The sequence below is a fragment of a genome, unplaced genomic scaffold, assembly GCF_019419815.1.
Source record: "Pyrus x bretschneideri cultivar Hongxiangsu unplaced genomic scaffold, Pyrus_bretschneideri_v1 Contig1, whole genome shotgun sequence".
Lineage (NCBI taxonomy): Eukaryota > Viridiplantae > Streptophyta > Magnoliopsida > Rosales > Rosaceae > Pyrus > Pyrus x bretschneideri.
In genome coordinates, this window is record NW_025999390.1 from 8,398,022 (window position 1) to 8,409,391 (window position 11,370).

Genomic DNA, 11,370 nt, shown 5'->3' on the forward strand with positions numbered 1-11,370 from the left:
GGGCACTGCAAAGGTGTGTAAAAAGGTCAAGAAACGAGAAACCGAGCTTTCTCAAATCATCGCCTCACCTGTGCACTCTTTTAAATACAAAGAAATGCCTTTGTATTACACCAACAAGCCAATTAAAGTTCATTCCCGATAGATACAAAAAGGATAGGAAATAGCACACCTCTAAGAATCAGTGAAAGCTCTATCAAAGCAACGAAGTTGGCCTCACCATATATCAAAAAGTATCACTGAACAGAAATAAAAATAATCTGGTCTTTCTTTTCTAATAAACCATGTCTATATAGCTGCTAGGACATAAAATCTAATTTCCAGACCCAAAAAAAAAAAGACGAGAAAAAAGACATAACCTAACTTTAACGACCTTGGCAGGACCTTGAGAAAGAGGAAAATATTTCTACAAGTTTAGCATAATTCAGTTTAGAGCTCTAACTTGATTTCTGGTCCTTGAGCATCTCTGTATTCTAGAACCTTCTTTGGGATGTTGTTTGTAATCAGAGTCCCACCATTATAGCCATCGATTAGCAACTTCCCTATTTTTGATCTCCACTCCGAGCTATCAGTTTCATTTCTTCTGTCATGAACAACTCTGCCACGGTACTTGAGCATGGTTCCCAAACCAGTATTGGGTTCCCAACCATATTCCACTAGCACCTGGGCCTCGCCTTCGGTCAAGTCTTCTCCAACCTTAACCGGTCAATCCAGGAAAAAGATACGGTTAGAACCAAATCAGATATATTACCCTCTAGAATGATAATACAAAATGCCCAAACTGTCTATTCATCCAGATAAGCCATGCTTAAAGCTGAATCCAACTGATTACAAATTGCCCACAAAAAATGGTAACAAAAGACAGAATACAAACTTGGCCAAAAAGCACGTGTGTGTATAACACATCACTACAATACAGAGGCCTGCCAATTTGGCTATCTCAACAATAGCACGTTATTCTTAAGCATAAAAATCTATAAATATATAAAATGGGAACTGTTCTTGGCACTCCAAAAAAGTCCTCCTGCACTCCTTTATGAAAGCACACGGGAGAAAATAAACACAAAGTGCAAGATAACATTTTTGGAGTGCCAATAACAGCTCCCTCGAATATTTCTCAGATAAAAAGAAACTATTAAAGTAAAATAAAAGTTCCGAGTCATAACACAGCCCGACCATTAGACATTTGGACTCAAATTCCAGTCTAAGACCACAAACACTAATTTGAGAGTGAAGATGCAGATAAAACAATTAATCAACATAACTTTATTAACATGGTTCCACTCCAAACTGGGTTATGTTCATGGGGAGGAATCACGATCCACCAGTAAAGAAACAAGATCACAATGATTAGGAAATAGCCTCTTCCAACCCCATAAAACTCGCAAACATTCAAACTCACTCAGATTTCCCTCTCAAAAGTTGAACCCTAGAGTGAGAAAACTATCAAAATCTGACTAATGATCACATAAGGAGGCTAAAAAACTTGAAGAACCCTATTTAAGGCTCATAATAACCCTTTGACCAATTTGTCAACGTCTTAGATTCCTACTCCAACCAGGAGATTGGTGCAAAAGGGACACAGCAAATGTGTCAAACAACAGCAGTCTGAAAACCAACAACACACTAAAGCCTGCACTACAGTATCTCAAAAAACCACTCTGAACGCTTGAGTGTAAAATGATTTCCCTTTGGACACTTGAGCTTTATCCCCGATGTTCGAGCAGCAATTCCAAATCCTACATTTCCACAGCTAGTTTTGAGCTGTTACTCCAACACAAACCACAGGCTGGATGTAGGTTTCCAGCACAGCAGGAACAATGATTATGGTTTGAACCACTCCCTACCCAGAAAACCCAAACCAAGTTGGCATTCTCCGACAAATAATCCATCCCTCATCCGTTGCATCACAGCTATGCCTAACAAAGATTGGCCCCCTGACAGGGCAAGAACAATTGGTTCACGCTCTCTAATCCATATATGCGCATCACGCGCCATTAGGAAGAAAACAAAGAGAAGGCTTTCCCCTCTGAACCAAATCGCATGCTAACCCTCCCAAGAGCAAAATCTAAGGTAATTATCGAAAACTGAAGATACTTCCTTTCACCAAATTGCACATGCAGGGATGAAAGGATAACGGAATAACCTACAGAAACCCATCACATATTGAACCGTTTTGACTTGGAATCCCTAACCCTCTGAAACCAGAGGTAGTTATTATGATCATGGTGGATAAAAAATGTGACCTACAAATTTAGGTAAACTGAAGTGATCTACAAATCTAGGGGGTAGTTTGGCAGTCTACTCATAAATTAATGATAGATCAAAGTTGTGAGTTCATTAAACAACTGTCTCCATTGTTTGACACATTTATACCAGCAATCATCTCATAAATGTTTTAAAATCATTACCGATAATGCTTTGTCCTCAATTAGTGAAATCCTGCTACAGCTGGTAAGCTTCATTGCAGTCACTAGGCGCTTGATTTGCCATTCAATAGGTAAAGAATCTAATAGCTCAAAGAAGTATGTTGCATATCCATATTCGGGTCGTTCCAGCACAATTCTGCAGTCAAGTGATAATCAAATGTCAAATCCTCCACTTCAAGTTGAAAGGATAAACCAACCTTAAGAAAAATATGCAACTCATGCACACCTATTATGTTTAGGAAAGACAAATATAAACGACTGAAGGTCTCGGCACCAACCCCATTCAACCGGCCAATTTCTGAACTGCAGATAACGGCTCTGTATAATAAAATGAAATGGGATTTATTGTAAACAAAAAGATAAAAGTCTTGCAGGCAGATATAGGGAAACGTTAACTGAAATAATTAGCCTGTTATCATGCTGACGAACTAATCATAAGAAACCTATTACCTGCTCCACAAGTGAAATTAGACAAGCCAAGCAATAAGTAGCTCTTGAGCCCTTGGTGCATCGTATCGGAGCAAACTTAAAAAACGGCTGACGCTGTGAGAAAAGCTGTCCAAAATGAATATGCTAACATTAGAAAGACATTAATGCAATGGTGTACCACATTTAACTGTGCAAGGCAATTCAAATACAGATGGTTAACTACCAAAAGTTGGCCGATAATATGTTATCCAAAACAGAACTCATACAGAATATTCCCTATCTATAATTTTAAGAAGAAACGAACAATTATTACTCAATAAGATTTCATAGCAGTAGGACCACAAATGCACTAAAATAGCAAACAACAAACAGGAAGCAAATATAAAACAATATCCACTACCCACATGAACCCCACTCCCAATTATTTGGCATACTGCAGCTTCCCAATCTTACAAAAATTGAGGGGAGCTATCCCTTAACTCTGTTGACACGGAGGCCAATAATGAAGACCAAAATCTGAGCTTATCTTCAGAAATTTTCCTATTCCTGTGCACCCAAACAACCCAAGAAAATGGCCAAGAACATGCAAACCTTTCACACAAAAAGAACCCATCCAAATTCCCTTCCACCAACAGTGGAGAAAAACATGATCTGTCAAATTCCCCCACTCTTTACAGACAGTACAACAGAGAAGGGAAAGCCTACCCACTGCCCTCTTTTCTGAAGCATCTCTTCTACAAGACAATCGCTTCATAACAACCAAACAAGGAGGAGAAGTTCTTAAAAAGTGTAACAAGATGGTTTAAAAAAAATTCTCATCATTCTCACAAGCAGCCACAAGTTTTCTTTTCAATTGCTTTATAGAACAATGTGTCCAAATGAACCTTTTTCATACGTTAAAATTATTAAATATGCCCTCACTTCGTCATCAGTTGATTAAGAATTAACTATTGTTTTTCAAAAAATGTACCCTGGCAGTTTCCTTATAGGTAATTCACAATTGCAGTAGCACATCTGCTGTGTACTAAATAAAAGCAGCAATATTGGCCAATAGGAGGTTCGCACTAGATCCTATGGGGAACTCTAGGAACTTGAAAAGAATTCCAAAATACAACCACCCCCAACCCCTCCCCCCGCGAACAAAATCACAAACCATGATGGGGTAAATGTTTTTAATATTAATCTTAACAATGAGCCCGGAATGATTGAAGGCTATGCTACAAGGAAGCTGCAAGAACAATACATAAAATTGTTGTAACAAGGCTAAGACAAGAGGGAAACCTCATAGTACAAGAATTGTGCCAACCTTTGATATTACAGCTTCAAGCTCCGCAAAGTTGTCTTCACATAAGGATTCACTCTCAATCTCGCCGTAAAGCCTGATTTCATTAACCAGCACCCCCTTTTCAACTAATACCTGCCATTTATCATTTTAGGAGGCTTCATCCAAATGGTACTGAAAATGCAACTGTGAGAAACATGGAGTACCTGCAGTAGTCCTGGAGCATCTTCCTCCAACGCCGTTTCAACGGAATCCCTGCAGTTAATTTCACACCTATATCCTTAAGAAAGGTGGACATAAAACTAAGTGGAAAATGACCTACATAAACATAACAACATACGTGGCAGTCTTTTTCCGTTTTCGTGGACGAATGACGTTTATTGGCTTAGCAGATTCTGAGGCAATAGGGCTATACTTGGCAGAAGGCACAACTTTAACAAAACATCCATGACTCCTAGATATGTTCAATTCACAGCCATAACCAGATGCCAACAGATTCAACCGATCACGCAGCCGTATATGATCAACCTCATCTTCATTAATTTCATTGAAAACTCTTGGTTCATTCTTTACAGACAGTATGTCAAAGGAGAACTTACCCCCAGCATTTCTGTCCGGATTTTGGAAGACACCGTCATCCCAAGGTTCATCCTTTACTTTAACAGATGTTGACGGGGTTGAACAATGCCTTCTACTTGTGCATGTAGGCACATAGTCCTGTCCCCCACATGAACTTAACTCCATGGCATTAGGAGGCATTCTCTCAGATGAGCATTTCTTATCACTTTCAGAACCTTTTCCACCATAATTAGACTTATTGGAATTAACTGAATATTGATAGGCTGTAGAAAATGCTTCAACAATGACATTATGAGGTGAACTAATCATTGAAGTTCTACAAACAACTGAACTATTTCTTCCAGAATTGTCATGAAGTGAACTGGTAGCCACTAAGGCTTCTCCACCGGCACTACTAGTATCTGCCTGTCCTTTACAAGCAAGCTGTTGCATAAGGTCTTTTGACAGTGGCCCTGGAATATCCTGTATCATACAATGTTAGAAGATACTTCCATAATCAGAAGAAATTCAAGTATATTATATCCAATTTTTATTTCAAAGTAATATTTGTTTTTTATGAGTTACGCCATATTAATTGTGGACCTCGAGTTCACCGAGTCTTGTGCTGTGTTTTTATTATTTTTTAACAAAATTTTGTTTCTCGTGAAAAAAGGAAAACCCCACCGGTCAACTTTAAGAAATAGAAAGCAAAGCAACAAGTTCTGATTGTCAATGGAACAATTCCGACTTTATCTCACTTGTCATTCGTTCCCGTCCAGGTACCATTTTGTAAGCCATTGAGGAACACAGTATAGTAAGATATGACATTGTCTATTAACATGAATTTTTTTTCATAAACCCTACTTCTGAGCTCAACAGTAGCCACAAGCTTCTCAATAATTAATGCACACATATAATTCTAAAAATAAACATAAGGATAAAAATATTACCTCAATAAGTGCTTTTTCAAACCCGAAAAGTTTCCTGCAAAATGCCATAAATAAAATAACTAAAAAAACCTAAGAATTTATCCCTTTACAGCAATATGAATTACATAAACACATTCAGGCATGTTTATAAATTTCACAAACTGAAATTCAATATACAAAAAAAACCTGAACAAATAAAATTTGTACTTAGATCGTATACTTTTTTACGAGAATAAATTTTTTATAAGACCTCCAAAGTTGAGTTTCAATCAAGGGTGGAGAACACATTCTTTCAACGGTGAAGGTGAAAGAATTGGCACTTGGGTGTGAGGCTTTGCCATTGATTTTAATGATGTTCAATTTGATTTGACTCAATTGATTAAAAGAATTTATGATAATTTGGCCACTCAGTTCTACACACAAATAATTTTGATGAGGCATGTGGCACGTGTATTTTCTGTCGGACCCATTACTTGCATAAATCAAAATGTCCAACTCTTGAACTGGTGACTATTTATTCTAACAAAATATTTCACTAAATTGTTGATGCATGCATATCTCCCAATTTGATGCACGACATACACACATACTTGTCACATGCAGCAGTTTTTGCCTGTTGAATTGGAATTCCGTTTTCCTTCAACAGTCATTGTACCCGCATTTGCCACAATTTTTGCTCCTTTGACTTGCTAGCTTGTTTCTTCATTTAACAAGCTTTAAATTTCTAGTTACATTAATGAAATAATGCTTCTTTCCATCAAGAAAATTCTCTCCTTTAAAATTAGTCGACTGCATGACCACTAGCCATGGAAAAAAAATCACAAATAACATTTATAATGTCGCTGAACTTTAAAATTAAATTCTCAAATCTTCCCACATACCCTCATGATGCAAGATCACAACAGAACACAGTTGAAGGGTTTGGTTTTGCCCAACCTTTGGTTGAACAAAACATTTCAGGTTTCAGCTCAATGGACTATGCCTCCATTTTTCTTCCTTGATTTGATTCTCTTCAATTTAATTTGATTTGATTAAAAGAAGACTTAATTTACTTATTTGGCCTCTCAGGTGTTGGCACGTGTCATTTCCTAAGACCCGTAACTTGCAGAAGTCAACTTTTACTAGTCAAAGACTCAAAAGTTGAAATTTTTTATTGTTCATCAAAATGCAGTGAATTTTGTAAGAAGTTTTGAGGTCTGTAACTTGTGTGTGATTGTGTGAGGAAATTAATTTTGAAAAGAAAAATTGTGCCAAGTCATAAAATCATCAAGGAGGAAATGGCACCTTGATTGCAGCATCTTTTGTCGCTCTTTGAGGGAAATGTGGTCCAGGTGATCATAAGTAGAGTGATCAGAGATCTCACTTTTCACTTGAACTGCTAACACAGAAGAACCAGCAAAGCCATTCATACCACCTCCAGATGAACAAAAGAAGCCGCTAGAGTAAGCAACCTTTCCTTTGGCATGAACTTCTAATGGTGATGGACTTTCAGGTAGACTGGAAATATTGACATCAGTTTTTTCTAGTTGAGCAACATTAATATTAGAATCAGTACAGACGATCTGCTCTGAAGAAACAAAAGTATTTACTTTTGTCCCAGTGTAGTCACTATCCCCAGGCATTTCCACATTTTGGCTGCAAGAGTCATGTTGTAAATGCTGATCAAGTGAGGGATCTGCCACAGTTTTACAGCCTAAGAGTTCAGATGTAGCTCCGCTAGAAATTATAGAATACTGATTTTTTTCTTCTTCCAATAATTCAACTCTGACTTCTCTGACAGAAGGAAAAGACGAAACATCCTACAAAACAAGCACATTCTATTAACCATGCCAAAAAAGAAAAGAAAACGGCAGAGGTAAGAGGTAAGAACAAAAATCAGGTAAGACAAAAAATAGGTGCCAACTCAAACTGCTTGCACTGAAATTATTTCCAATCATCTTTTCCAGGCAAACTGCTTCCTATTTCAGCCAGTCTCATCGATATTCAAGCTGTAATTTGACCCTATCTTCAGCCTAAAGCACATTGCTAAAACGTCAAATAAATATACAAGTAAAATATACAAAAACTCTTCCAAGGAAAATGCCTCACAAAGTTATGTCAGTTGAGTTTTTCTCTTCAAACATTTAAGCATAGTTTTCATAAACATGAGAATGGTCCACTTTGATTTGTGGACCATCTATAGTGTCTCACCCATACTTCCAGTGTTTTAGGTACATTCTAATTTCAAATCACTTATCTTCTCATGTCAAATCGACAAAAACTCTTATTTTCATGAATCTATCCAGTGTCTTGCGTATACTTCTAGCTACATTCAAATCTTTACAAGACAAATAACATTGCTATGTTACACGACATTCTAACTGGATTCTCATCCTGTTCGTACATAGGCAATGAAATGAAATATATGGAAAAGGTGGATAAACAAACATAACAATAACTAAACCTCTACCCCATCCAATCAAGCAATTTTCTAAAATCTAGTACCTCCTCTATGTTATTTAAATGCAAATATACTTTTCTCCACACGTGCAGAGACTTTGTAAACTTTGCCAGTGAAGACAATTTGTTAAATCCAGTAGCCCATACTTTGCATATAAGCAATACCTTCTCAATATTGGCCTTGCACTCACAAAGAGTTTGTGATTTTTGACCAAATAATTTCGCACATACGCATGACAACTCCATAACTTCTATGACCTAACATTACATCCTAAGACCCTTCAAATAAAATTCAATACTTTTCTTAATTTCAGATGCCCAAATAGACTTCCAAATCCATATTCTTCAATGTTAAAACGATAATTAAATTGTCAGAAATTCAATATTGAATCCATAGATTCTTCAAGTATATGTCCTTCATTTGTTTCCTTATATGGATCATTAGTTTCAGCTGCAAGATACAACTTTCATAAGAAGAAAATATCATGCATCAACCCATCATCTCTATTATTCGAAGATGACACAAATGGGCACAAGCAATCTATATCTTCATGGATCAAAGACAATAATCAATCAAACACTAAATTAACAACTAAAAGGATAATCAACTACAAACTGTTTACTCCAATGATTATAGACCAGTTCAATGTCAAGAGCAGGGCCATTTGTTATTGCCTAGCTATATCTTATCATTAAATGCTTATGATACTACTGTAAATTTCAAAAGAGAACGAATTTGGAATCATATTACTCAGCGTTATAAGACAAGGCTTGAAGCATTCACCTCTTCAATGCTTTGAGCTCAAATCAATCATCACAATAAAATACCACTAACTGTGATAATAAGAAAATAAATAGTGGAACTAAAATGTAGAGATTAACAAATTACTTGTGACTTGGAGAGCTCATCTTCTTCTTTAACCGTAACACCAATGAGGGACCTGTAAACCCCAAAGACGAAGCTTCCATCACTAACTTTAGAATATTACTGACATTTTATGCATGTGATAATATGTACATATATATATATATATATATTAAATGGAAACAAGGAGCTCACTTCAAATTTTGCTTTCCAACAAGTAACAAATTGCGCCGTTGTATCAATGGAAGATAGTCAAGCTCATCAGACGAACCAGCACCATCAATTTTAATATGCTTCCCATTTGAACCACAAGAAGTAATAGCCATTTTTGGGTGCACCTTCTCTCCACTTCAGTTCAGGTAGTTAATTCCCATAAGTTACTGGTTGAATAACGCTTGTGGCGCATCGGAACAGCTCTACAGCTCCTAAATATCAACACACAAATCAAACACAAGAAAAGTTTCAAATTTTTGAGTTTAATGGCAAAAGCAAACTATGCTAGGGTTTGAGATGTGAGAGAGAAAAAAGAATAACAACATATCACCATATCACGCAGAGGGATTCAAGCGCTTCAACCGCCCAGATACTGGTGCGTCAGTGTGTCACCGCAGTTTCTAATTCGTGCAACACATTTGCTTATTATTAATCTCTTGGGCTAATTAGCTTGCCACATTTGCTTATTGTTAATCTTTTGGGCTAATTAGTTCACCACATTTGCTTATTGTTAATCTCTTGGGCTAATTAGTTCACCGTATATGCTAATTACACCAAAAAGAATCAGAAATCAACCATACTTAGGAAACAAACATCCAGAAGTTAACTTAAACAGGTACCACTACAAACAGAACTTCAAACCAAAATTAAAAAAAATAAATAAAGAAAGAGCGGGAGGGTTTGGTATTCTCACAGCTTTGCCTTCTCCCCTAATCTTCCGGTAGCAGCACAACCATCAGACAAAGCACAAGTAGGCGGAGCGAGGGAGGGGAGGGAGGCAGCGAGCGGCCGATAAATTGGGAAAACGGAGGGTGGAATGGGCTGAGCGGCTGAGACAGGAGGTGACAAGTGGAGTCGGGGGTGGCTGCGGTACGGGTGCAGTTGGGAGAGGGACCGAATTAATTTTTCCTTTTTGCCAATTTAATTTAGAAATTGTTGCTACCAAATCCAGTAAAGTTATTATGCACCCTCCAGTTAATTCCAACAAGGACCCCTAAATTTGTCATCATATTTCATTTTAGTCCCCGTATTTTTATTTTTGTTACTGAATTCTTTTAAATTTTCTCTTGAATTTTTTGTAAGAGTTTGTGGTGTAATTCGTTAAAAGTATTCACTTTTGCATGTCAGGTTCCTAGCTTGTCTCACAAATCTTTTTTTTTTATTTTTTTTATTTTGAGTTCACAACATTGTCTTGCTTAATTTTCGTTTGGCTGATGATTTTTTATTAAAAGATATTGTTCGCACTCTAAAATAATTATTGTGCAATCTTTATAAATATGTTTTATTTCTAAATATATAAAGTTTAGAGTGCACAATAACTTTTTTCGAGTGTGAATAACAACACAATTTCTATTTTCATAAATTTATAAAACTAAATGCCTTAAATTTAATCAAATTGTGGATTTACTAAAATGACACCTTTGAAGGTGAATCTAGATTTTTGCTCTTGTGGAGCATGAAGGAAAATAGAGTATTGGAGCATTAGACTCTTAATTATGATGGATTGTAGTTTTGGGCCTTGAGTAATAAATTCCTTAAATTTATTAATTGATTTGATAAAATGTGTAACATTGGCCTATATGTTCTAATTATATAAGAATTGTCGTCCTTGGTGAAATGTTGTTGACATGCGAATTTGGCTTACCCCTACCTCGATCAAATCTTCTCGCTGAAGTGTCAAAACACACAAATAATCAACGACACTCTATCATGCCTCCTTTCTCGCCCTCATGCTCCTCTTTCTGAGTCGAGAACCGACCAAACTAAATCGAAAATAACCCTCTATTAGTAGGTTAGTTGATTATAATGAGCTCAAGGATGTAATCTTTAATGAGTCAAGTATACGCGGTTTAATTCTTAACCATAAACATAAGGCTTGCATCGCACATATTTGGATCATCAAGTATTGGCTTGTATTGGTAAAATCACTTTTCGCTTGAAACTACCCCTTTACAAATCAAAGAAAAATCAAAGTATAAGAGAAGGAAAAGTCAAAATCATTATCTATCTCGGAAATGGCTTATAAGTTTATTTTTAACGATTGATTAGACGATCAACTTATGTTAAAAGTTATAAACGGATCTTACTATAAAACGTTGAATTGCAATGTGAGAAAATTAAAACATTATAACCCATTTGGAAATAAGCCTACGTGGATGGTGTGGAAAAGGCACACGTAAAAAAATATATAAAAGGAGAGCAAGGGGGGAAGGGAAAGGAAAAATAAAT

The 11,370-nt window shown here is 36.5% G+C and overlaps 1 protein-coding gene across 4 annotated transcripts; it reads right to left on the reverse strand.

Annotated features, from left to right (window-relative positions):
* Positions 1-195: 195 nt before the first annotated feature.
* LOC103967937 lies at positions 196-9,985 on the reverse strand. 4 transcript variants are annotated; one of them, XM_009381269.3, is made up of 12 exons: positions 9,836-9,985; positions 9,124-9,353; positions 8,953-9,004; positions 6,909-7,423; positions 5,646-5,679; positions 4,478-5,178; positions 4,344-4,392; positions 4,162-4,272; positions 2,877-2,981; positions 2,653-2,744; positions 2,409-2,562; positions 196-693 (listed from the first exon to the last, which is right to left on the reverse strand). In XM_009381269.3, exons 2-12 carry the CDS (start codon positions 9,252-9,254, stop codon positions 427-429), a joined length of 2,211 nt encoding a protein of 736 aa, XP_009379544.1. In that variant the 5' UTR covers positions 9,255-9,353; positions 9,836-9,985; the 3' UTR covers positions 196-426. The 4 variants fall into 4 exon arrangements, 2 of the variants coding, with proteins under 2 accessions (XP_009379544.1, XP_048439502.1); XM_048583545.1 differs by lacking the exon at positions 9,836-9,985 and adding an exon at positions 9,473-9,542; XR_670414.3 differs by having other exon boundaries at positions 555-693; positions 2,705-2,744.
* Between the last annotated feature and the right edge of the window lie 1,385 nt (positions 9,986-11,370).

Excerpts from the sequence above, each read along its gene's own strand:
- LOC103967937 (XM_009381269.3), bottom strand. The coding sequence starts at position 9,254 with ATGGCTATTACTTCTTGTGGTTCAAATGGGAAGCATATTAAAATTGAT. Across the intron at positions 9,005-9,123 it reads GTTGGAAAGCAAAATTTGAA|GTCCCTCATTGGTGTTACGG; the intron begins GTGAGCTCCTTG and ends TGGGGTTTACAG. Across the intron at positions 2,745-2,876 it reads TAATTTCACTTGTGGAGCAG|AGCCGTTATCTGCAGTTCAG; the intron begins GTAATAGGTTTC and ends TTTATTATACAG.